The 27,286-nt window shown below is 45.3% G+C and overlaps 1 protein-coding gene across 19 annotated transcripts in view; it reads left to right on the top strand.

Moving 5' to 3' along the window:
• LOC139410961 (ankyrin-1-like) overlaps positions 1-27,286 on the top strand; it is a 72,201-nt gene that overhangs the window by 40,032 nt on the left and 4,883 nt on the right. For 7 of the 19 annotated variants that reach the window (XM_071156674.1, XM_071156679.1, XM_071156684.1 and 4 more), the window contains 12 exons: positions 1,800-2,028; positions 4,369-4,497; positions 4,614-4,733; positions 4,847-4,937; positions 5,189-5,263; positions 5,406-5,537; positions 5,915-6,070; positions 15,312-16,008; positions 16,350-16,722; positions 23,372-23,455; positions 25,225-25,368; positions 27,038-27,152. In XM_071156674.1, the coding sequence (XP_071012775.1) occupies positions 1,800-2,028; positions 4,369-4,497; positions 4,614-4,733; positions 4,847-4,937; positions 5,189-5,263; positions 5,406-5,537; positions 5,915-6,070; positions 15,312-16,008; positions 16,350-16,722; positions 23,372-23,455; positions 25,225-25,368; positions 27,038-27,109 (2,302 nt within the window). In that variant the 3' untranslated portion in view covers positions 27,110-27,152. The remainder of the gene's footprint in view (positions 1-1,799; positions 2,029-4,368; positions 4,498-4,613; positions 4,734-4,846; positions 4,938-5,188; positions 5,264-5,405; positions 5,538-5,914; positions 6,071-15,311; positions 16,009-16,349; positions 16,723-23,371; positions 23,456-25,224; positions 25,369-27,037; positions 27,153-27,286) is intronic. The other 12 variants (XM_071156676.1, XM_071156694.1, XM_071156677.1 and 9 more) reach the window with 8 other exon arrangements.

Genomic DNA, 27,286 nt, shown 5'->3' on the forward strand with positions numbered 1-27,286 from the left:
TGGTCTGAGTGGGTAGGGGGAAACTGAAAACTAGCTGTTATTGGCAGAGAGGTTTGGAACGCTCTTTCTAATTGGTCAAATCAAATCAAATCAAATCAAATTTATTTATATAGCCCTTCGTACATCAGCTGATATCTCAAAGTGCTGTACAGAAACCCAGCCTAAAACCCCAAACAGCAAGCAATGCAGGTGTAGAAGCACGGTGGCTAGGAAAAACTCCCTAGAACGGCCAAAACCTGGGAAGAAACCTAGAGAGGAACCAGGCTATGTGGGGTGGCCAGTCCTCTTCTGGCTGTGCCTAATAACTAGTCTATTAACTAATTTACCACCTGGTGATGTCACCAAGCAGCTCAAAACTCCATCCCACCAAAACAGGCAGAATTTCAGGGGGTCTTTTCAAACAGCTCTTACACTAAAATGGCATTATCATCATTTTCACAATTTCACAGTACTATTCCAACCTCATAGTGTGGAAACATACACTCACATGCCAGTTTATTAGGTACATCCATCTAGTACCGGGTCAGACTCCCCTTTGCCACCAGAACAGCCTGAATTCATTGGGGCATTCTACATGGTGTCTGAAAAGTTCCACAGGGTTGTTGGTCCATGCTGAGGCGATGGCATCAGACAGTTGCTTCACATTGGACAGCGGTACATTCATGTAGCGAACAGGCCGTTCCATCTCACCCCGAAGATGTTCTATTAGGTTGAGGTCTGGGGACTGACCAGGACACTCAAGTAAACTGAGCTCATGTTCCAGGCGACGTTCTTCTATTCCTCAATTGTCCAGTGTTGGTGATCGTGTGCCCACTGGAGCCGCTTCTACTTGTTTTTAGATGATAGGAGTGGAACCCGGTGTGGTCGTCTGCTGCAGTAGCCCATCCGTGATAAGGATCGACGAGTTGGGGGTTCCGAGATGCCGTTCTGCACACCACTGTTGTACTGCACCGTTATTTCTCTGTTTGTGGCCCGCCTGTTAGCTTCCATGATTCTTGCCATTCTCCTTCGACCTCTCATCAACAAGCTGGTTTCACCCACAGGACTGCAGCTAACTGGATGTTATTTTTGTTTGTCTCACCATTCTCAGTAAACACTACACTGTTGAGCGTGAAACCCCCAGGAGGGCAGTCATTTCTGAGATACTGGATCTGGTGTGCCTGGCATCGACGATCATACCATGCTCAAAATCACTTTTTTTAAAAACATTTATTTTACCTTTATTTAACTAGGCAAGTCAGTTAAGAACAAATTCTTCAATCAAACAGTAACTCGTTCAATCGAACAGTAACTGAATGCCTCAATGCCTGTCTGCCAGCTTTATATAGCAAGCCATGGCCACGTGATTCACTGTCTATAGGAGCGACCCATTTTAGTGAACGGGGTGCTGTACCTAATAAACTGGCCAATAAGTGTATATAAAACTGCAAAATCATGTTTTTGACTGCATTGGGTGTTTTAGGTATGCTAATCACCTGCATAGGTATGCTAATCACCTGGGGCGGCAGGGTAGCCTAGTGGTTAGAGCGTTGGACTAGTAACCGGAAGGTTGCGAGTTCAAACCCCCGAGCTGACAAGGTACAAATCTGTCGTTCTGCCCCTGAACAGGCAGTTAACCCACTGTTCCCAGGCCGTCATTGAAAATAAGAATTTGTTCTTAACTGACTTGCCTGGTTAAATAAAGGTACAAAAAAAAAAAAAAAAAAAAAAAAAAAAAAATCACCTGCATATCTCAAAGGATCTAGTCATGAGTAACTTAAGGGTTGCCAGATATCTTACACACTGGTGTCTCTTCTCAGGTTCTGGCTGGCTGACTGTCCCCGGACAGCCGAGGCCATGTCTTTCGCCAACCTCCTGTACCGGGAGCTCTCAGCCGTGCCCTACATGGCCAAGTTTGTGGTGTTTGCCAAGATGAACGAGGTCCGTGAGGGCCGTTTGCGCTGCTACTGCATGACTGATGACAAGATGGACAAAACCCTGGAGCAACACGAGAACTTCAGCGAGGTGGCCCGCAGTCGCGATATCGAGGTCAGTGTAGGGGGTTATATCGATGGTTATCACCATGATGTCATTGCTTAGAAGCTTCATCTGAAGAGGCACTGTGAAGTGAGTGGAGGGAGCCATTGGCTGTGTCCGAATACCCATACTTGCGTCCTAAATAGTAGGCTGTTTGAGTATGCAAAAAATAATGCTTAATAGTATGCAACATTTCAAAAATACAGTATAGTTTAAGTGCCAGGATGTTATACGCATTTCTCTTCTTCATCTAGTATAATCCGATGCACACTTTTCCACAATGCATTGGAAGAGGTGGGCTTCAAGTGATCGGCCCTAGTTCTCTTCAAGTAGTCAAACAATAAACATAGGCTACTTAATTGGGAAGATGCCAAATCCCGAAGCTTCTACGGTGGTGTTCAAATGTAGGATAAGTCATTTTTGTTCTCCTTTTAATGATAACGAGTATTGCATCATTGGCTAAATCTTTGAAAACAGAATTATATATTTTTTTAATGAATAAATATCGTTTTTACTGCTGTTTGAAATTGGTGGACCAAAACCGAAAGTAAAAGGCTCAAGCGCAAGTCTCCGCCATTTTACGTCTCCGCCATTTTAAGTCTCCGCCATTTTAAGTCTCCGCCATTTTACGTCTCCGCCATTTTACGTCTCCGCCATTTTAAGTCTCCGCCATTTTACGTCTCCGCCATTTTAAGTCTCCGCCATTTTACGTCTCCGCCATTTTACGTCTCCGCCATTTTACGTCTCCGCCATTTTACGTCTCCGCCATTTTAAGTCTCCGCCATTTTACGTCTCCGCCATTTTACGTCTCCGCCATTTTAAGTCTCCGCCATTTTACGTCTCCGCCATTTTACGGGGAATAGGGAACAAATCAAATCAAATGGTATTTGTCACATGCGCCGAATACAACAGGTGTACAGTGTACACCTTACAGTGAAACGCTTACTTACAAGCCCTTAAACAACAATGCCGTTTTAAGAAAATACATTTAAAAAAGTCATAGATAAAAGTAACAAATAATTAAAGAGCAGCAGTAAAACCACAAAAGCGAGGCTATATACAGGGTGTACCGGTACAGAGTCAATGTGCGGGGGCACCGGTGTCGAGGTAATTGAGGTAATATGTACATGTAGGTAGAGTTATTAAAGTGACTATGCATAGACAATAACAGAAAGTAACAGTAGTGTAGAAGAGGGGAGGGGGGCAATGCAGATAGTCTGGGTAGCCATTTTATTAGATGTTCAGGAGTCTTATGGCTTGGGGTAGAAGCTGTTTAGAAGCCTCTTGGATCCAGACTTGGAGTTCCGGAAGGTGGCTTGAGTCTTTGACAATTTTTAGGGCCTTCCTCTGACACCACCTGGTATAGAGGTCCTGGATGGTAGGAAGCTTGGCCCCAGTGACGTATTGGGCAGTACGCATTACCCTCTTTAGGGGGAGAGGGATATTTGCTTGGAAAGAGGGATATTTGTTGCAGGCTAGCGCTGTTGCAATTCACCTAGCTTCCACATAGGGGAGAAATTCTGAGAAATTGTAGGTGTAGCACATTTAAACTACAGTAAATACTAAACCATCTTTTGATTTCTGACTGTGTCAGCACCATGGACTTGAGATGTGGTTGCGTTATGTTAATCAGGCCTTTTGACTTGTACATATGGAGTGTTTTAGTTTTGTAGGCTAGGCTACTCATATCATTATTTAATTTATGGATCAAAATTTAGCAGTCATCCTGATCTCGTTTAGTGCATTACGTTGCTGTCCAGCAGTTCTGAATTTGCGATGCACCCGACTGTCCACGTTTCAGTGTGCAATAGCCTTTTGATTTGAACGTTTGAAAAGTTTTCATGCGTGTACTAGACTATTTGATTGAATTTGTAAATGTTACAGTACTTTGGTTTCACTAATAATAAATATGTTGAAATGGAACCAAATGATCTGTTCCTGTCTTCAGTACTTTTAAAAAGGATAGATGGGCTATATGGTCTACTACGGTATAGGTTGAATGTGATAGGCTGCCTCTAACCAGCCTGAGTAGGCCTATAACTCCATTCATATTCTATTCAGAGTTTAGAGAACTTATTCTAATTGGAAATTAATTATTATCAGGCTGGTTAATGTGATGCATGTCTATTGAATTTGGAAAAATCTACCCGCACTCGGCCCCACCCCACCTACTCAGCCAGTCAGGAGCCGCTACTGCGTTGCGGCCATGGCATACTGCATACTTTTTATTAGACGGTACGTGCAAAATAGTATGTGACAATGAGTGCATAGTATACAGTTTAAGTATGTAGTACACTGGTATGGGTATTCGGACATGGCCACCGTGTCTGAAGTTAGTGTCCTCCCCCTCAGGTGATGGAGGGTATGCCGCTGCACCTGGAGTGTTCTGGGAACCTGGTCCCAGTGAGGAAGGCTACCCAGCAGCCTCGCTGTTTCAGCTTCCAGGCCTTCCGAGACAATAGACTCCCCGTCTCTGTCAAGGTGTTTAACTCTCCCTCTCTGTCTTCCTTCCTCTCTCCATTACTCCGTCCCTCTCTGGGTCTCCCTCTCACACTGAAAATATCTCTTGTCTGTTTCGCTCCGTTCTCTCCTCCAAGGTGAGAGATAGTAGCAAAGATCACTCCGGATTCCTGTCTTTCCTGCGGAAGTCTACCAAGTACGAAGACAGCCAACATGTGCTGTGCAATCTCAATATTACCATGCCTCTGTGTATCAAGGTAGGCCTAAAAAAATGCTTTTGGGGTGCTTTGAAGAGCACTTCACTTGGGAACTTGTGAGATCTGAGGCAAATTATATATTCCAGAGGCTTTTGCTTATGTCCGATTGACAGGCTGCTGGGAGTGAAGATCGGAGGCGAACTCTGACCCCATTAGCCCTGCGAGAGAGATACAGTGCCCTGAATGAGCCTGCCATGGGTAAAGGTGCATGCCATCCCATCCCATCCCTATGATACCCCATACAGACCACCATTGTCTTCCGACAGGTGGCGTCATTCCTACACGACGCTCGTCCCTCAATCAGTGCAGATGAGTCAGTCAAGCTACCTGACATAAGACAATGACATACCCCACATGAACACGTTCACATTCCATGTGCCCCTTCATGCAGTAATAATCACAACGGTACATTAACTTCTCATGTTAAAGTATCAGTTGTGGTCTGGTTTCTGCAGCATCAATGAGTGCCATGGAAAAGACAGAGCTGAAGATGGCTCTGATAGCTGAACAGTTGGGACTGAGCTGGGCTGGTGAGTGAGTGGAATGAGTGTCTGTGTCTCGTGCCTGTGTTTGGTGCTTGTGTCGGCGTCTGAGTCTGTGTATCAGTTTTAATGGCTTGCGGCTGCTTTTCCTCTCCTCCCTGCCTCTGTCTCTCCACCTTTGTCTCTCCAGAGCTGGCGAGGGAGCTACAGTTCAGTGTAGATGACATTAATAAGATCCGTGTGGAGAATCCTAACTCCCTATTGGAGCAGAGTTCTGCCCTGCTCAGCCTATGGGCCACCTGTGAGGGCAAGAGAGCCAATAGTAAGTACCTGAGATCCCATATAGGTCAGTGGATCCTTCCTGTGCATCCTCTTATCCTATATTCATCATCTCCACTCACCCCCCGTACAGTCTTGCACTGGCTCTTGGATTTGCATGTGAGACTTGTCTACCCTATGCAGTACCTTGTATTAACATTGTGTTAACTGTCATTTTCTGGGTCAAACCAGGGTCTGTCAGGGTACTGGTAAACAATGTCCTTATTCTCCTCATAATATCTTCCACTTCCTTGTCTGTTATTTAACGGTCCATTTCCCATTTTCCTGCCTCTTGTCTCTGTCTTCTCTCTATTCTCTCTCTATTATTTTCTCCTCCCCCTTTCTCTGTCTCTCTTTCTCTCTTGTGGCTCCTATGTACAGTGGAGAGTTTGCACACAGCTCTGAAGAGCATTGACCGGATGGACATAGTAAACATGTTGGAGGGCCAGGGGCCACAGCCTGCAGGGAGGCAGGCCCGGGAGCCAAGCAGACGCAGACACAACGAGAGCGACCACATCTCCCCCAGCCTGACCAATGGTAAGGCTTCTCCTCATCCCCACGCAGCCCTCTCCCACCCCCAACCACCATACCCTACCAGTTCTTGTCTCTCTCCTCCTCCTCTGCTGCCCCCATCCCCCTCCTGCTCCAATCCTCAGTCAAAGGCTGTCCTATATGCTAGTGCCATAAACTTGAGATTTCGACAGATGTGAAACGCAGCAACCTGGACCAGGGCTCAAGACACTCAGACAATAACTGCCTCTGTGGTGCTCCTCTAAAGCCTGACTCAGATACATTCTCTTGTTTGTGGTTGAGTACAATGTATCAATGACCTGTAGAGCCTTCAATCAGCATCACAACCTTGTCTAATAGTGCCAGCTACATTTTAGGATTCTCTCTCCACTGAAATGGCCGATGCAACTGGTATATCGATTTATGCAAAATGAACGGAGCCTGCCAAAAAGAGTATAGATCGAAATAGAGATCATTCTTTGACATACACAAAAGTATGTGGACACCTGCTCGTCCCCCCCTTTGGTGCTATAACAGCCTCCACTCTTCTGGGAAGGCTTTTCAGTAGATGGTGGAACATTACGGCGCAAGAGCATTAGTGAGGTCGGGTACTGATGTTGGGTGATTAGGCCTGGCTCGTAATCGTCGTTCCAATTCATCCCAAAGGTGTTCAGGCAAGTTCTACCACACCGATCTCGACAAACCATTTCAGTATGAACCTCACTTTGTGTACGGGGCATTGTCATGCTGAAACAGGAAAGGGGCTTTCCCAAACTGTTGCCAGAAAGTTGGAAGCACAGAACTGTCTAGAATGTTATTGTATGCTGTAGCGTTAAGATTTCCCTTCACTGGAACTATAAGGGGCATACCTCGAACCATGAAAACAGCCATTATTCCTCCTCCACCAAACTTTACAGTTGGTACTATGCATTCGGGCAGGTGGTGTTCTCCTGATATCCGTCAAACCCAGATTCGTCCGTTGGACGGCCAGATGGTGAGCGTGATTCATCACTGCAGAGAACGCATTTTCACTGCTCCAGAGTACAATGGCGGTGAGCTTTACATTACTCTACCCAACGCTTGGCATTGCGCATGGTGATCTTAGGCTTGTGTGCGGCTGCTCGGCCATGGAAACCCATTTCATGAAGCTCTCGATGAACAGTTCTTGTGCTGACGTTGTTTCCAGAGGCAGTTTGGAACTCGGTAGTGAGTGTTGCACCGAGGACAGGCCATTTCTACGTGCTACGCACATCAGCACTCGCCGGTCCCGTTCTGTGAGTTTGTGTGGCCTATCACTTCGCAGCTGAGCCGTTGTTGCTCCTAGATGTTTCCACTTCACAATAACAGCACTTACAGTTAACCGGGGCAGCTCTAGCAGGGCACAAATTTTACGAACTGAGTTGTTGGAAAGGTGGCATCCTATGACAGTGGCACGTTGAAAGTCACTGAACTCTTCAGTATGCCATTCTACTGCCAATGTTTGTCTGTGGAGATTTCAGGGCTGTGTGCTCGATATTATACACCTGTCAGCAACTGGTGTGCCTGAAATAGCCGAATCTACTAATATGAAAGGGTGTCCACATACTTTTATATATATATTATTTTATATATATAGTGTATTTAAAGATCAATTGGAACCTCAAGAAACTGTTTTCGTTTTCGTGTGTGTTTGATGAAGTTGTTAGCAATAGGAAAGTTGATGATTTAAAAAGAAATAGATAAAATTAATGAAATGCTGTGTTAGTCAGCTGTGTATGGTGTGTTGCGTGAGATTCTGTTCATGCGTGCCAAATGTATATTTTGTTAGATCTGTATTCAGTGCGTAAGTTACTACTGTGTCGTATCTGTGTATTTGACAGGTTTATGTTATTACATCCTATAAAGTACGATTTTGGCTATGAGTTCATTATGTTCATCTTTATCCAACATGATTTAAACCACAATCTGCCTACATAGGCCATGTGAGATAACGTGCAGGATATTATGTGTCTGTAAAAAACAAGCATTTCCATACATGAATTCAGTCTGTAGTCTTTCCTTCAAGCATACTGCTGTTGGCTTTGCTTCCAGTGGTCATTTCTCAAACTTTGACTACTTTTACTCATGGTTTACTATTTTACACATGCATGATATACATCAGATTGACTCCAGTTTCACCACTGGACTGACCATCACTGGAGTGCTGTGGCCTCTCTTCTGGGTCTGCTCTGTGCCTCACTATGTCATGTGTCATCACAGCAGGTGCCAGGTCCCCTCAGTGCAAACTGGAGCAATAACAGGTGATGTAACTCATGCAAAGATATGACCATGATGGACAAAGGGACAAACGGGAGATGCTCAGTCAGATCACAGCTGCAGTGACTCTGATATCTAACACCTGTCCAGTCTGCCTCCCAAAGCTCTTTCTTCTGACGCTGTCTGTGTAACAAGGTGGTCACACTCTCACAGGACAATACCAACCTGACCTCTAGACATGGTATAGTTTATTACAACAAGGATTTTCAAGATATCTATTATTTATCTTTTGGAGTTATGAATGATAGTATGGCTGATAAGTTTGTTCCTGATTTTTCAGAGGATGTAGAATGTAGGTAGGCCAGTATTTGACATCAGGGGATGGTACTGAATGAGGATTCACTCTCTGACTGAATGGCAGTCTGGAAGATGCTCACTTCCTTGGTGATAACTCCCTTGGTCCCCTAATTAACCTTTACAATCAAATGAATTGAAAATTACAATCGATTCTGAAGTGGGAATCCAAGCCTGGAGACCGCAATTAGATTCCACATTGTATTTTTAACCCAGGTAGGATGCATGCAGCACTGTCATTCAGAGTATCTATAGGAAACAAATGTTTTTTTATTCTACCATTTAGTGTAGAAATGATGGAGAACAACATTCTTCTTACTGTACCTTTCAGTCGACCTGTTCTTGTCTTTTCCTTATTTTCATCACATTTGGCTCTTAGTGATTTTGACTTTCAATCCCCTTTCTTAACTCTAGTGGTTTGAGTCTAAGACGCATGATTTGCAACTCCGTAAAAGCAATGACTTCCGTTTAGTCATACTAGTGAGGCTCGGGAGGCCTGAACTGAATCCAGCTAGGCTTCTATAAGGGTAACGTTACGCTCTCTGCCTGTGTGTGCATGGGGCTGTATGAGTCTCTTCAGACCGGGGGTCGTTCCATTCGGTGCACTGTGTGTCCCACTGGGATCCCCATACTTGTTCCTTTTGACTATCTGTCCCCTCTCTCTTTGTGTTTCTCTGGACATGTTATCTGCAGCCTGGCCGCCCTACTCTTCCTTCTTCTCACTCCTCCTCTCAGACCTCTGAACTCATGCCCTCCGACCTCATGTTGACCTCTGGCCCTCATCTTTATTTTGAAGACCAGTTTTTTTTTTATAACTCTTTATTTTTGTGCTCTTGAAAATTCCACCTTTTTAACCGTCTGCTCTGTGACCAATCCTCCTCACACACTGTGTGCTCAGCACCCCCGGGAGAGGGAGGTGTCCCTTGTTCCATCACTCTCTCGCTCTCTTCCTCCTCTCCCTATCTCTTTTGCTCTGTGCATGTCTTTCTTTCTTCCTCTTTCTCTTTCTGTCATCTTCCAAATGTCCTCTTCCCTCTCTGTGTTTCCCTCCCTGCCCTCCTGCCTGTCTGCATGTGCAAGCAGTGGCCTGTGGGAGATGTAGTCTGGGAGCTGTTTATGCCTCTGCAACTTGTAGCTACTTTACTATCAGACTGATATTGCATGGCATGCATGCTGGGGAATGACCCGACTGTTTAGTCTGCCTGTTTACATCCTCTACTGTATATTATTCTCTGTGGGGATAAAAAGGTCCTGAACCCGTTTTAACCGTGTGTTTTGACCGCTCTGTTCATGTATGAATGTTGTGACATGTTGTTGATCAGTTGTTTGTGTGTATGTGTGTTTGTCCTGTGTCTTTGAGTCTCTCCAGAAGTAGGGGATGTAGTATCTATGCCCTTTCTCTGTCACACACCTCATATTTGCAGGGAGTGTTGGTGTGTGAGTGTGTATGTGTGTGAGTGCATTTGTGTGTATACATGTCTGTGTTTTAAATTGTTGTCTTTTATGAGTGTCTTCAGTGTCTTCATGTGTGTGATTGTGACTCTCTTTCTGTGTATGTGAGCTTCAGCCAGTTTGTTAATATTTACAGTGTTTGTCTTTTCTACCAGGAGGGCCAGGCCACCACGTTCATTCCCCACGAACACCCTCCCTCATGCCCTCCTCTCTCTCTCTCTCTCTCTCTCTCTCTCTCTCTCTCTCTCTGTCACCGCCCCACCTCACCATCCAACTGACCATGGGAGTGATACCACCCACAGACACACACGCATAGAGAGAGAGAAGGACTGGCAACAAGACTGGATGGCAGAATCACACAGATATTAGATGGTCTTTTAGATTGTCAGAGACACAAACAGACAATCTACAAGCCATGTACAGTCAGCTACCACAAGGGCTCAGATCATTCATACACAACTTTAAAAGGTGGTATTCCAAACAAATACCATGATATTTATGTGAATCATCCTCACCCTACTGGCTAAAGAGTAATGTATACACGTATAAAGAAAGCTCATCAGCTGGAAGTCTTAAACCTTGTGGAACTGTTAAGAGGTTTTATCTACCGGGGTTATGCATATTGAAGGATACTTGTTATGAAGGATACTTGTTATGAAGGATGCATATTGAAGGATACTTGTTATGAAGGATGCATATTGAAGGATATTTGTTATGAAGGATGCATATTGAAGGATGCTTGTTATGAAGGATGCATATTGAAGGATACTTGTTATGAAGGATGCATATTGAAGGATACTTGTTATGAAGGATACTTGTTATGAAGGATGCATATTGAAGGATACTTGTTATGAAGGATGCATATTGAAGGATACTTGTTATGAAGGATGCATATTGAAGGATATTTGTTATGAAGGATGCATATTGAAGGATATTTGTTATGAAGGATGCATATTGAAGGATACTTGTTATGAAGGATGCATATTGAAGGATGCTTGTTATGAAGGATACTTGTTATGAAGGATGCATATTGAAGGATACTTGTTATGAAGGATACTTGTTATGAATGATGCATATTGAAGGATACTTGTTATGAAGGATGCATATTGAAAGATACTTGTTATGAAGGACGCATATTGAAGGATACTTGTTATGAAGGATGCATATTGAAAGATACTTGTTATGAAGGATACTTGTTATGAAGGATGCATATTGAAGGATACTTGCTATGAAGGATGCATATTGAAATATACTTGTTATGAAGGATACTTGTTATGAAGGATGCATATTGAAGGATACTTGTTATGAAGGATACTTGTTATGAAGGATGCATATTGAAGGATACTTGTTATGAAGGATGCATATTGAAGGATACTTATTATGAAGGATGCATATTGAAGGATACTTGTTATGAAGGATGCATATTGAAAGATACTTGTTATGAAGGATGCATATTGAAAGATACTTGTTATGAAGGATGCATATTGAAAGATACTTGTTATGAAGGATGCATATTGAAAGATACTTGTTATGAAGGATGCATATTGAAGGATACTTGCTATGAAGGATGCATAATGAAGGATGCATATTGAAGGATACTTGTTATGAAGGATGCATATTGAAAGATACTTGTTATGAAGGATACTTGTTATGAAGGATGAATATTGAAGGATACTTGTTCTGAAGGATACTTGTTATGAAGGATACTTGTTATGAAGGATGCATATTGAAGGATACTTGTTATAAAGGATGCATGTTGAAGGATACTTGTTATGAAGGATGCATATTGAAAGATACTTGTTATGAAGGATGCATATTGAAGGATGCTTGTTATGAAGGATGCATATTGAAAGATACTTGTTATGAAGGATGCATATTGAAAGATACTTGTTATGAAGGATGCATATTGAAGGATACTTGTTATGAAGGATGCATATTGAAAGATACTTGTTATGAAGGATGCATATTGAAAGATACTTGTTATGAAGGATGCATATTGAAGGATACTTGTTATGAAGGATGCATATTGAAGGATGCTTGTTATGAAGGATGCATATTGAAAGATACTTGTTATGAAGGATACTTGTTATGAAGGATGCATATTGAAGGATACTTGTTATGAAGGATGCATATTGAAAGATACTTGTTATGAAGGATGCATATTGAAGGATGCTTGTTATGAAGGATGCATATTGAAAGATACTTCTTATGAAGAATGCATATTGAAAGATACTTGTTATGAAGGATGCATATTGAAAGATACTTGTTATGAAGGATGCATATTGAAAGATACTTGTTATGAAGGATGCATATTGAAGGATACTTGTTATGAAGGATGCATATTGAAGGATACTTGTTATGAAGGATGCATATTGAAGGATACTTGTTATGAAGGATGCATATTGAAAGATACTTGTTATGAAGGATACTTGTTATGAAGGATGCATATTGAAGGATACTTGTTATGAAGGATGCATATTGAAAGATATTTGTTATGAAGGATGCATATTGAAGGATGCTTGTTATGAAGGATGCATATTGAAAGATACTTGTTATGAAGGATGCATATTGAAAGATACTTGTTATGAAGGATGCATATTGAAAGATACTTGTTATGAAGGATGCATATTGAAGGATACTTGTTATGAAGGATACTTGTTATGAAGGATGCATATTGAAAGATACTTGTTATGAAGGATGCATATTGAAGGATACTTGTTATGAAGGATGCATATTGAAAGATACTTGTTATGAAGGATGCAAATTGAAGGATACTTGTTATGAAGGATACTTGTTATGAAGGATGCATATTGAAAGATACTTGTTATGAAGGATGCATATTGAAAGATACTTGTTATGAAGGATGCATATTGAAGGATACTTGTTATGAAGGATACTTGTTATGAAGGATGCATATTGAAAGATACTTGTTATGAAGGATACTTGTTATGAAGGATGCATATTGAAAGATACTTGTTATGAAGGATGCATATTGAAAGATACTTGTTATGAAGGATGCATATTGAAAGATACTTGTTATGTGCCCCACTAATATTTTAGTCATTTAGCAGACACTCTTATCCAGAGCATCTATGGTTAAGTGCCTTGCTAAAGGGCACATCAACAGATGTTTCACCTAGTCAGCTCGGGCATTTGAACCAGCAACCTTTCGGTACTGCTAGGCTACCTGCCACCCTAACGTTAATGTGTTTAACTTATGACCCACGTACACACAGTCCTCCGACCTTCTGAGTGGGATGTCAGAGAGGTTATGCTGTCATTTAAGGCTGAGAGATGAGAGGTCCAGGAGGCCAGCTGGTGTCACTAATACCCACTGCACATTCAGCATAACTTAGTGCCAACAATGACTCATGTTGCACCTCTCTCTCTCATGTATACACACACACACACACGTAGTGTTCTTTCGCCCGCTCACACACACACGCATACGCAGTCAAACACACACACGCACACACAGACACACACACACACACACACACAAATATACACTTCACCCCTCCCTCCACATCTCTCCTGTCTTTTCTACCTCTTGCTAAATCTATACTCTTCTCTCAGTTCATGCCAGTATGTAATCAATTCATTTCTACCACTTTATATACTATATATCCATTCTTTACTGGGTTTATGTGTCTGATTCAAAATACTGTATCTTTATGTTACTCATGGTCATATGTATTCATTAGTATACATTCTTGGTAATGTATTAGAAGAGAAGTACAGTAGCTACTTCTTTAGATAGTTTTTTATTTGTGGTTTCTATAGCCATCTTGACCTTGAATTTGACATGTTATTTACTTGGCTATCTCTCAGGTCATTTCTCATACAGCAGCTATTAAGTACACTGTACTGAAATGTGAGTTAGTGTGGAAGAGAGCAGACTCAGGAAGCAGCTTTGGCACTGTCCACTTGTTCAGATGCTGTCTGTTGTGCTGGCTGTATCTGGGTCTGTTCCATAGTCCAGTCAACATGGTGGTTGCATGTACACCTGCAGACAGTTTCCTAGTGGATAGTTGTTCTAGCATCTAAAGAGAACCTACCATGCTTACTGTACCACATCAATGCATGTTTAAAAGTCAAAGCTCTTCATACTACCAGGCAATACATTTATTTTTTCCAAATAGAGATGTTGTTGGAGTGACTTGAGTCAAAGGTTCATGGGTCATATGTAGCAAATTCTCAAAGTTAGATTCCCTGTTGATATAAAAATGAGGTTTGGGGCAGCTATGCTTGCAGTGAGCTATAAGAAATGAAACTGTATATCACCATGTGTGTGTATGTGTGGTGTGAGTGTGTCTTTGTGTGTATTTCTGTGTATTGTGTATGTGGTTGTGTTATTTGTTTTCTAAGGTTTGTAATGTAATGTCTGTGGTGGTGGGTGGGTGAAAGTGTGTGTGAGTGTGTTGAATAACGAGAATGCCTGCATGCATGCTGTTCAGCCTGACTAGAATATTTAACTTGCCTGGTTTTGTGTGTGTGTGTGTGTGTGTGTGTGTATGGGAAAGGTTGTGTGTGGGTGTGGGTAAGTCTGTGTGTGTATCAACATTTGTATGGCATGTGTATGTGTGTATAAGTGTGTGTCCCAGGCGGGCAGGTGTGTGTCCCAGCCCCAGGTTGGTTCGGGGCAGAGGCAGTAACTCCTGTGCCTCTACCTGTAGGTGGCAGACAGCGGAGCAGCACCAGCCACCAGCAGACCTCTCTCTCTCTGTCTGTCTCTCTGTCTGTCTCTCTGTCTGTCTCTCTGTCTGGCTCTCTGTCTGGCTCTCTGCCTGGCTCTCTGCTTGGCTCTCTGCCTGGCTCTCTGCCTGGCTCTCTGTCTGGCTCTCTGTCTGGCTCTCTGTCTGGCTCTCTGTCTGGCTCTGGCTGTGTATCTGCTGCTGCCTCCGCTGCTGCTCTCACTGTCAGTGCTGGCTGATCTGGCTTGATCTGGTTTGTCAACCCCCTCCCCCGAAGCCCCCCTTGCTCCCTCACCCTTAGCTCCTTGCACCTCTTCTTCAGCTCCCACTGTCTGGGCCCTTCCTCTCCCCCTCTCTCCACTTGCCCCCTGGGATCCCCCTCTGCCATCTCCCCATCGCTGCCCTGCTCCTGGGCAGGGGCACATCCCCCCCTGGGGTCCCTCCCGGGGCTGGTGGGGCCAGGTGGAGGGCGAGGCGTGGCGAAGCAAGGTGGGGGGGCCCGTGTCAGTGTGCCTCTCTGTGTGTCGCTCCAGGTTACGGGGTATTACAGGAGGAGCTGCTCTCCCCTCCTTCCATGCAGTACAGCCTGCCCTCCCCACTCGGAAATGAGCCCTACTGGCAGGAAGTCTCCAGTCTGGAGTGTGCTCCCATGGCCATCACAGAGGAGGATACACTCATGGAGATGTCCGATGTGCAGGTGTGGCCCTCGGGCAACAGCCCCTCCCTAGTGGCCGTGGAGGACTCTTCACTGGAGTGCAGCAATGCTGACGACTCGGAGGGGCTGCAGGGGCTGTCGTACGGGAGCCTGGGCCGGCCGGGCAGTAGGGCTACCGGAGAGGAAGGGGGGCTGAGTGGCTCCATGGAGCTGGTGGAAGACAACTCAGAGATGGGGGCTGTTGACTCGTTCAGCACCGCCACCCCTGCCACCCCTGCTTCGTTCAGCACCGCCACCCCTGCCACCCCTTCTTCGTTCGGAGGCACCATCGCCGCCATGTTATACAACGTTAATGGTCTGGAGAAGGGTCAAGGGTCAAAAGTCGTGAAGTCAGAGGCAGCAGCGGTCAGAGGCAACTTGGCAGGTGGAGATGGAGCTGGAGTTGAAGGAGGAAGAGGAGGAAGGACAGGCTCAGAGGAAGGGCTTTCTCTTGTTGCAGGACAACAGCAGCGAGTGTACACCCGGCTGAGCAAGTCGCCCGGTCTGAGCCGTGTGGCTGATCGTAATGGAAACAGGTGAGTGTGTCCTCAGACCTAAGTCAGTCTGCAGCTCAGCTGGACACAGCACTTGTCAGACAGGGGGTAGTCCAGACACTCACCTCTGAGACAACTGAGCCTTAGGACACTTCAATGTTGCCGTGTTTCCTAACCTAATAATACAATATTTCGTTTTAGTAACAGAGTGTCTATGAAGGACTATTAGTCAGCTTTTGTTTGACACACACATTTGACACACATTGGCCTCTCTCTGCTCCTTTCACTCCTTTGTCTATTCTCCTCTCACTTGTCCTATCTCTCCACCTCTCTTCATCTCTCTCCTCCTTTCTTCTTTTCTCACTCATCCTCTGCCTCCTTAGGTCCAGTGGTGGCAGCAGTGGTAGTAGAGGCAGTGGCGGAGGTGGTGGCTCTTTACTGTCCTATCTGCAGGAGCAGTCGGGTCCAGGTTGGCAACCTGTCACTGACCACACTCAGGCCTGGTTGGGTTCACAGACAACAAAACCCAGGCAGGCCATGGACTCAATGATGTCATCAGTGCGCGCTGCCATGGATGTGGACCCCAGCCAGTCCCGTGTGTCCCAGGAGGCCTTGCTTCAGCCGGTGCGGGACATGGGGCACTCTGAGCTCCTGCGTGGGCACTTCAGGGGCACCCAGCCATTTGAGAAGGGCCTGGGGTTCCCTCACAGGGTGTCAGAGCTGCAGACCTGGGATGACGTACTCCTGAGGCAGCAGGTGAGTGGGAAACCTATTTTATTATTGGGGTGGCAGGTAGCCTAGCGGTTAAGAGCGTTGGGCCAATAACCGAGAGGTTGCTGGTTCAAATCCCCATGCGGGCTAGGTTTAAAATCTGTAGATGTTCCCTTCCTAAGATGGCACCGAAGAACATGGCTGACATTTTACATTCTTCCAACCAATTTTGTTATTTTTTTTGTGGTTTGTGTAACTTATTTTTTTACTTATTGTGTACATAATGTTGCTGATCTGGACATCAGAAAAGTGATTACTCACCGCGGACTGGAAGACACTTTTGCGTGAAGAAAAGGGGACACAGATCGGGGATTCTTCTGAGAAGCTGGAGGCGAGCGAGTAAACTCCCAATGCCTTCCATTCTCCTTGCTAACGTGCAATCGTTAGAAAATAAAATTGATGACCTACTATTAAGATTAACTGTAACATCTTATGTTTCACCGAGACGTGGCTGAACGAAAAAACAGACAATATAGAGCTGGCGGGATTTTCCATGCACCGGCAGAACAGAAACGCTACCTCTGGTAAGACGAGGGGTGTGTGTGTGTGTCTTTTCGCCAGTAACAGCTGGTGCGCGATGTCTAATATTAAAGAAGTCTCAAGGTATTGCTCGCCTGAGGTAGAGTACCTTATGATAACCTGTAGACCCGCACTATCTACCAAGATACAGTTCTCATCTGTATTATTCATAGCCATCTATTTACCATCACAAAGCGAAGCTGGCACTAAGACCGCTCTCAACCAACTCTATAAGGCCATAAGAAGAGAAGAGAAAATGCTCACCCAGAAGCGGTGCTCCTAGTGGCCGGGGACTTTAATGCAGGCAAACTTAAATCAGTTTTACCAAATTTTTACCAGCATGTCACATGTGCAACCAGAGGAAAAAAATCAGAGACCACCTCCATACACAGAGATGCATACAAAGCTCTCACCCGCCCTCCATTTGACCACAATTCTATCCTCCTGATTCCTGCTTATAAGCGAAAACTAAAGTAGGAAGTAGAAGTGACACGCTCAATATGGAAGTGGTCAGATGACACGGTTGCTACACTACAAGACTGTTTTGCTAGCACAGACTGGAATATGTTCCGGGATTCATCCAATGGCATTGAGGAATACAACACCTCAGTCAGTCATCGGCTTCATCTATAAGTGCATTGATGATGTCGTCCCCATAGTGACTGTACGTACATATCCCAACCAGAAGCCATGGATTACAGGCAACATCCGCATCGAGCTAAAGGCTACAGCTGCCTCTTTCAAGGAGCGGGAGACTAATCGCTTATAAGAAATCCCGCTATGCCCTCAGATGAACCATCAAACAAGCAAAGTGTCAATACAGGATTAAGATTGAATCCTACTACACCGGCTCTGATGCTCGTCGGATGTGGCAGGGCTTGAAAACTATTATGGACTACAAAGGGAAACCTCAGACACAAGCTGCCCAGTGACGCGAGGCTACCAGATGAGCTAAATGCCTTTTATGCTCACTTCGAGGCAAGCAACACTGAAGCATGCACGGGAGCACCAGCTGTTCTGGATGACTGTGTGGTAACTCTCTCGGTAGCCGATGTGAACAAAACCTTTAAACAGGTCAACATTCACAAAGCCACTGGGCCAGACGGATTACCAGGACGTGTACTCAAAGCATGCGCAGACCAACTGTCAAGTGTCTTCACTGACATTTTCAACCTCACCCTGACCGAGTCTGTAATACCTGCATGTTTCAAGCAGACCACCATAGTCCCTGTGCCCAAGGAAGTGAAGGTAACCTGCCTAAATGATTACTGCCCCGTGGCACTCACATCGGTGGCCATGAAGCGCTTTGAAGGCTCCCTCTGCAACTAGATCGTTGACTTCCTGACGGGCCGCCCCCAGGTGGTAAGAGTAGGCAAAATAACGTCTGCCACGCTGATCCTGATCCTTAACAATGAGGCCCCTCAGGGGTGTGTACTTAGTCCCCTCCTGTATTCCCTGTTCACCCACGGCCAAACACTGCATGGCCAAACACGACTGCAACACCATCAATAAGTTTGCTGAGGACACAACAGTGGTAGGCCTGATTACCGACAACGATGAGACGGCCTATAGAGAGGAGGTCAGAGAACTGGCAGTGTGGAGCCAGGACAACAACCTCTCCCTCAATGTGAGCAAGACAAAGGAGCTGATCGTGGACTACAGAAAATGGCAGGCCGAACCCCTATTAACATCAACTGGGCTGTAGTGGAGCGGGTCGAGAGTTCCAAGTTCCTTGGGGTCCACATCACCAACGAACTATCATGGTCCAAACACGACTAAACCTTTTCCCCCTCAGGAGACTGAAAAGATTTTGCACGGGCCCCCAGATCCTCAAAAGGTTCTACAACTGCACCATCGAGAGCATCCTGACCAGTTGCATCACAGCCTGGCTCCTCAACAGCTTCTACCCCCAAGCAATTAGACTGCTGAACAATTCATAAAAACTGCCACCGGACAATTTACATTGACTCCCCCGCACACTGCTGCTACTGCTGTTTGTTTGTTACCTATGCATAGTCACTTCAACCCCACCTGCATGTGCAGATTACTAGCCTGTACCCCTGCACGCTGACTCGGTACCGGTGCCCCCTGTATATAGCCTCGTTATTGTTATTCTTAGTGTGTTCGTTTTTATTAATAGTTTTTAATTTAGTCTACTTGGTAAAATATTTTCTTCTTCTTGAGCTGCGCTGTTGGTTAAGGGCTTGTAAATAAGCATTTCACGGTAAAGTCTACACTGTTGGTTAAGGGCTTGTAAATAAGCATTTCACGGTAAAGTCTACACTTGTTGTATTCAGCGCATGTGGCAAATAAAGTTTGATTAGATTTGAACAAGGCACTTAACTCTAATTGCTCCTGTAAGTCTCTTTGGATAAGAGTGTCTCCTAAATGACTAAAATGTAAATGCTATACAGTAGGACTTGTGTGACTACAGTCCAAACCCAGTGACAGAAGGCTATTAGATTATAAATACCATAATCCCACTATCCTCTCCTCTCACACACATGCACATACAAACAGAAGGCCCAAGAAGGGCACAAACAGCCTGTCAAGCCAAAAATAGCAGCCCCTGTCACCAGATCCCCAATCCCAGCCCATCACATGTGGCATCTAGCATTCTGGCACTGCACCAGAGCACCCTAAAGGACACTGCACCAGAGCACCCTAAAGAACACTGCACCAGAGCACCCTAAAGGACACTGCACCAGAGCACCCTAAAGGACACTGCACCAGAGCACCCTAAAGGACAGCTCAACTTTGCGACGCAGTGAGAGAGCAAAAGGGGCTGTTTCAGTCTCTATGGGCTATCCCTGGTAGGAAGTTATATTGGGACTGCCAGGTTATATTGGGACTGCCAGCGTGTTGGAACAGTAAGAACAGACTACAATGTTGCCCATAGAGAATAAGTAGCTGGAAATGGTCTTGCTTCTGACAATCTGCATCTTACTGTATTGTTTAAGTAAAATAGATCCCAAACCATTACACAATATGTGTGGTGGTGGAACATATACCTACATGCCATTGGAATAATAATATAAGTGTGGAAGTATAGTGTATGGTTGTGTGTACCAGAGTATGATTACCTGAGGGAGTATACTATGAGTACCTGAGGGAGTATACTATGAGTACCTGAGGGAGTATACTATGAGTACCTGAAGGAGTATACTATGAGTACCTGAGGGAGTACAGTATGATTACCTGAGGGAGTATACTATGAGTACCTGAGGGAGTATACTATGAGTACCTGAGGGAGTATACTATGAGTACCTGAGGGAGTATACTATGAGTACCTGAGGGAGTACAGTATGATTACCTGAGGGAGTATACTATGAGTACCTGAGGGAGTATACTATGAATGCCTGAGGGAGTATACTATGGTTACCTGAGGGAGTATACTATGAGTACCTGAGGGAGTACAGTATGATTACCTGAGGGAGTATACTGTAGTGTGATTACCTGAGGGAGGCCTGTTGGTCAGGGTGCAAGTCTGTTATTCTCACTCTCAGCCTCTCAGCCTGACAGAGCAGAGCTCCTCTCTGGAGCAGCCAGAATTATTTAAAGACTACAGATCACATGGCTGGGAGATAGAGAGGGAGCGAGGGGTGAAGGGTTGTTTTTGGAAGCACGGAGGAGAGAGAGAGAGAGAGCGAAGGAACGAAAGAGAGAGGGAGGGAGAGGAAATAGAAGCCTCCCAAGGTTGCAGCCGCCTAGATTTGATGGCATGGGTCAGCCATTCCTACTGACCAGCTGACAGACGGAGAGAGAAAGGGAGAGGGAGACGGAGCCAGAGAAAGAAGGAACAGGGTCTAGTGGAGTAGAGCTTGCCGAAGAAGGGACACAAGCGGAGGGAGAGAAAGAAGGACAAGACGCCAGCCCTGTTGAGAGGAGAGAAGGCCTGAGGGTGCAGCTGTTGCCCCAGAAAAACGGAGAGAAGTGTCGTGGATAGACGGCGAGAGCCTGCACAGACGTGTCTGTGTTAGTGTCTGTGTTAGTGTGTGTGTTAGTGTGTGTGGGTGGGCGTGTAGTTGGGTGTGTGAGAGTGGGTGTGTCGTGCGCTCCACTGGGTTGCTGGGTTGCTTTGAGAGTTTGCAGAGGTAGAAGCTTGAAGGGGCTGTGAGTGATGTGGGCCCTGGTGACTGAGCTGCTCTTCAGCTTTGTGCTGCTGGCCTTCCTGGTGATCAGCGGTCAGAATGTGATGCATATAGCCAGCGGCTCCCTGCGCTCTGTGCTCACCTATGTGCACGCTGCGCTAGATCGTGAGCTGGGCGAGGCCGAGGGCGTGGCCGACGAAGAGGAGAACGTCACCACCCGCGTGGTCCGCCGCAGGGTCATTCTCAAGGTACCCAACAGAGAGGGGAGGGGAGGAGGGGGAGGGGGTGGGGGGACGGGCGAGGGGGGAGAGGATGAGAGAGAGAATTGACTGGCAATGGAACAAAATAATGAAGGAGTGTGTAACAAACAGTGTGGTGGAAAGCAGATGTTTGCAGTGTGCATGCGTGCATGCGTGCGCGTGTGCGTGTGTGTGTGTGTGTGTGTGTGTGTGTGTGTGTGTGTGTGTGTGTGTGCGTGCGCGTGTGCGTGCGCGTGCGTGTGCGTGTGCGTGTGTGTTTGTAAAGCTCAGAGGTGATTTAATGTTTGTCTGTGACAAGGGGAAATGTTCGTCAGGGTCGAGGCGAGTGGAGAAGGTGGAGAGATACCTATTTCTGCTTGTTTACCGTATTAACTTCTGACCATGCAATTTATCCGTAATGAAATCAATAATGAAAGATGAAAGATTATGTTCATAAAACAGTTGTTCATTTATATTGTAGAATTTTAACTCACACATACAGTATGCTGACTTGTGCATAGATTATGAATATACAGGATGCACGATAGAACTACTTTGCAACAACAACATTCGTTTTAAAGTATTTTCAAGCAACTTTCTGGATCATATTGTTCATACTGTATTCCGCCAGGTGAGATAGAATAGTAACAGAGGGAGGGAAGGACAAAACTAAGAATGGTCAAACCATAGACCTACGGTTGAGACCCATTTAGACTGTAGATACACTGTACAGGCCTTGTACGTGCTGTGACCATAGACCTACGGTTGAGACCCATTTAGATTGTAGATACACTGTACAGGCCTTGTACGTGCTGTGACCATAGACCTACAGTTGAGACCCATTTAGACTGTAGATACACTGTACAGGCCTTGTACGTGCTGTTGGAGCTGTGAATGGCTCAACCTGTGTGGTGTTTAAATCTATGAACTCAGTCTCTAATCTCTCTACCATCTTCATGGTCCTATTCTCCCCCCTCCCTCCAGTCCTCTCTTGGTCTCAACACCTTTAATAACTCAAAAAAATCCTTCCTCTATGGATTGTGGGGGATAGGGCAGACTCCAGCCATGGTGCTGTGTTCAATAGTTTCAATTGCGGGACCTTTTGATCTTATAAATAGCTGTACTGGCGCCTCCAATGTTATTAGGAGTAATAGTTGTTTTCTTATGAACCTCATCAACTCTGATTGTATTAGTGCTAACACCACAGCAGTCCCATTAGTGATCCCCTGACCAGTTACTATTTCCATGTATGTATGTATGTATGTATGTATGTCTCTCTCTCTCTCTCTCTCTCTCTCTCTCTCTCTCTCTCCCTCTCTCTCTCTCCCTCTCTCCCTCTCTCTCTCTCTCCCTCTCTCTCCCTCCCTCTCTCTCTCTGGTTTGGGGTTGGTGACAGTGGCTAAATGATGAGACTCACTCTGGGGGGCTATTTTAAAGTGCTCTAGATTCCAGCACCCTTTTTGTTCTGTATGCTGACTCCTGGTTTTCTCTCGGAGTCGTTCCCCAATTCATACTTACAAACTCATAGGTGTGACATTAATGCCTGTGGAAAAGTTGTTGGCCAATCAAGTATTTGGATCCAATCTTTCTGGTAGTATTGACTGGTCCCTTTTGTAATGTTAATGTAGAGTATGTGGGTTTGGACTCCTTACTGTGTAAGTGTGTGCTGTTGATGCGTTTGCCATTCATCTATGAGCAGATGTGTGTGACGGTACAGTATACCATGTGTATTTCAGTATGACAGTATTGTTTAGTGATGTTCAGTACATGTTGTCTGTCCTTTAGGGTGATGAGGCCAAGGATCTCCCAGGGGAACAAGTGAGCGAGGAGCAGTTCACAGATGAGCACGGAAACATTGTCACCAAGAAGGTCAGATATCTATCCCAGCATGCCTCTCTCTACTCTACAGCCCTGCACTGTGGCCTATCTAGCAGTTCTTCCCTGTTAATATTCATGTTCAACTCACTACACTCATCCTCATAGAAATGATTATTAAATTGATAATCAAGAACCATCACGTTCATCGTCATGCCTTGATTTATTCCAATGTCATGACTGTAATCACGACATGCGAAAATGATCCCTGTCTTACTCTCACAGGTGTCACAGTCATGTTTAGTTGCTGTATGAATGGTTGTGGGTTGTAGATTTAATACAGATGGGGTTGAAAGGTTATGGGTGGTATATTTAGTAAGGATGGGGTTGAAAGGTTGTGGGTTATAGATTTAATAAGGATGGGGTTGAAAGGTTGTGGGTTATAGATTTAATAAGGAGGGGGTTGAAAGGTTGTGGGTTGTAGATTTAATAAGAATGGGGTTGAAAGGTTGTGGGTTGTAGATTTAATAAGGATGGGGTTGAAAGGTTGTGGGTTGTAGATTTAATAAGGATGGGGTTGAAAGGTTGTGGGTTGTAGATTTAATAAGGATGGGGTTGAAAGGTTGGGTTGTAGATTTAATAAGGAAGGGGTTGAAAGGTTGTGGGTTGTATATTTAATAAGGAATGGGGTTGAAAGGTTGTGGGTAGTAGATTTAATAAGGATGGGGTTGAAAGGTTGTGGGGGGTAGATTTAGTAAGGATGGGGTTGAAAGGTTGTGGGTAGTAGATTTAATAAGGATGGGGTTGAAAGGTTGTGGGTGGTGTTTTTAGTAAGGATGGGGTTGAAATTTTGTGGGTGGTAAATTTAATAAGGATGGGGTTGAAAGGTTGTGGGTGGTAGATTTAGTAAGGATGGGGTTGAAAGGTTGTGGGTTGTAGATTTAATAAGGATGGGGTTGAAAGGTTGTGGGTTGTAGATTTAATAAGGATGGGGTTGAAAAGTTATGGGTTGTAGATTTAATAAGGATGGGGTTGAAAGGTTGTGGGTGGTAAATTTAGTAAGGATGGGGTTGAAAGGTTGTGGGTGGTGTTTTTAGTAAGGATGGGGTTGAAAGGTTGTGGGTGGTGTTTTTAGTAAGGATGGGGTTGAAAGGTTGTGGGTGGTAGATTTAGTAAGGATGGGGTTGAAAGGTTGTGGGTGGTGTTTTTAGTAAGGATGGGGTTGAAAGGTTGTGGGTGGTGGGTGGTGTTTTAGTAAGGATGGGGTTGAAAGGTTGTGGGTGGTAGATTTAGTAAGGATGGGGTTGAAAGGTTGTGGGTGGTGTTTTTAGTAAGGATGGGGTTGAAAGGTTGTGGGTGGTGTTTTTAGTAAGGATGGGGTTGAAAGGTTGTGGGTGGTAGATTTAGTAAGGATGGGGTTGAAAGGTTGTGGGTGGTGTTTTTAGTAAGGATGGGGTTGAAAGGTTGTGGGTGGTGGGTGGTGTTTTAGTAAGGATGGGGTTGAAAGGTTGTGGGTGGTAGATTTAGTAAGGATGGGATTGATAAGGATACATATAACCAGGACATTAAGTTCCTTAATGGTACACAGGGAGAACCCAAAAGAGTACCAATCTCTCCTTCTTAAGCTCTCTTTCCCACCACCCTCCCTCATCCTCTCATCCTCCTCTCCCTCCCTCCCCTGTGTGTGTGTGTGTGTGTGTGTGTGTGTGTGTGTGTGTGTGTGTGTGTGTGTGTGTGTGTGCGTGTGTGTGTGTGTGTGTGTGTGTGTGTGTGTGTGTGTGTGTGTGTGTGTGTGTGTGTGTGTGTGTGTGTGTGCGGTGCAGATTGTACGGAAGGTGGTGCGCAGGGGGAAGGGCTCAGGTGACGAGGGGGGTCAGGAGCGGTCAGTGAGCATGGATGGCTCTCTGCAGGATGAGCTGGAGGCTGAGGCGGAGCAGTTCATGAACTACGCCGTCCTGAGCAGCAAGGTGGGCCACTGACCTGCATCAGCCAGGCCACACTCACCTGGGCTACTGTACAAGAGGCTGAGACTCTAAACAAACTCATTCATCTGTCATAAATAGAGCATTGATTCACAGTTAAAGTAGACTGAGACTAACTTGACCATGCAGGGCCCATCAGGGTCAATCTGTAAACTTCCCTGAATTTATATAGGTACTCAATGTTGCAATCAACCACTAGAGAAGATGACAAGGGTGTAGCTGGGAACTATGATCTCTTTACTCTGCTGGGATCAGCAGTATAGATTCCTCTGTTAGTCCAAAGTAGACCACAGTGGGCTAAACCTGCATGGACTGTGTCGTGTGAATGGGATGTGTGTGTGTGTTTGTAATTTAGATCAACCTGTGTTGTCATTCCCCATCCTCCTAGCTACAAAGAAACTGAAATAAATATTGATTGTGTGAGTGTCCTCATGCTGTATTTTGTATCCAACTTGCAAGCATTACTCATCTGTGCTTCATTTCCCCCATCATGTCCACCATCTCCATCCTGACCTGCATGTAGGACCATCCAAAAAGTCCACAACTGCATCCTGCTCTGATAGCTTGCACTGTCTCTCTGCGTTGGCTGAAACAACAAACTAATGCTTCCAGGTTTCATAACAGCAGTCAGTTCTGATATCTGCTCTGTCTCCAGTCAGTACATAGATGGATGGCTCTTTCTCTCCAGTTGATATGAATGTCTGGGTGTTGGTTGGTTGCTCTTGATGTGCTAATGCAATGAGGTCTGTTCTCTCCCCTTCAGTAACCCACATTGACTGACTGTCTATCTGTCTTCTCTGCCCACCTCCATTCTAAGTCTCTATAGTCCACTAACTATGACTGTGTGCTCCCTCCAACCTGCAGTACTCTATTCCATGTCAATGTTTCTGATGCTTCTCTCTTTTCTATTTTCCTGTCTGTTTTTCCAATCCCCACCCCATCTCTCTTGGCTTGGCTGTCTTTCCATTATCTCTCTTCTCTTGAATTGTCTCCTTTCCTCTCCTTTTCTTGTCTTCCCGTCAACTCTCTCGCTTCGCTCATTACCTCAATTGTCACTTTTAACCTCTTCTCCTCTCCACCCTTGTCTCTTCATACACCTCTTCACCTCATCCGTATCTTTCACCTCTCACACACTGTGCCATTTCTCCCTCTCCCTCCTCTCTCTCCCTCTCTCCTGATTCCCTCTCCCTACTCTCTCCCTCTCTCCTGATTCCCTCTCTGTCCTCCACATCTTTTTGTTCTCCTACTACTTCTCCTTCACTTCTACTTCCACCTCTCCCTCTTACTCTCATCCTCTCCTCCACCTGTCTGTCCCTCCACGCCCTCCTACTCTCATCCTCTCCTCCACCTGTCTCTGTCCCTCCTCTCCCTCCTACTCTCATCCTCTCCTCCACCTGTCTCTGTCCCTCCTCTCCCTCCTACTCTCATCCTCTTCTCTACCTGTCTCTGTCCCTCCTCTCCCTTCTACTCTCATCCTCTTCTCTACTTGTCTCTGTCCCTCCTCTCCCTCCTACTCTCATCCTCTTCTCTACCTGTCTCTGTCCCTCCTCTCCCTCCTACTCTCATCCTCTTCTCTACCTGTCTCTGTCCCTCCTCTCCTTTACCTCCGCCCCTGGCTCTCCCCTTGCACCCCCACCCCCCCTCCCTGATGTAGCCTGATATTGTGGATGTGAAGAAGGGTGCTCAGATAGTGAAATGTGCCAGTCTGCGGAGAGTAAAGCAGTGAGGGAAGCATGCAGACAGAGTGGCAGAGCGACATGTGCCCGCAGGTACGGGACTGACTGACCCACTGAGACCTCTCACCTGGGTTATGGCTCCTTCATTTAATCCTGCCTCTCTGTCTGGATTAAATAGGCCTGATGTTGTTACAGTAATTCAGTACTAATGACATTGAGCTAATTGT

The sequence above is a fragment of the Oncorhynchus clarkii genome, chromosome 6, assembly GCF_045791955.1.
Source record: "Oncorhynchus clarkii lewisi isolate Uvic-CL-2024 chromosome 6, UVic_Ocla_1.0, whole genome shotgun sequence".
Classification (NCBI taxonomy): domain Eukaryota; kingdom Metazoa; phylum Chordata; class Actinopteri; order Salmoniformes; family Salmonidae; genus Oncorhynchus; species Oncorhynchus clarkii.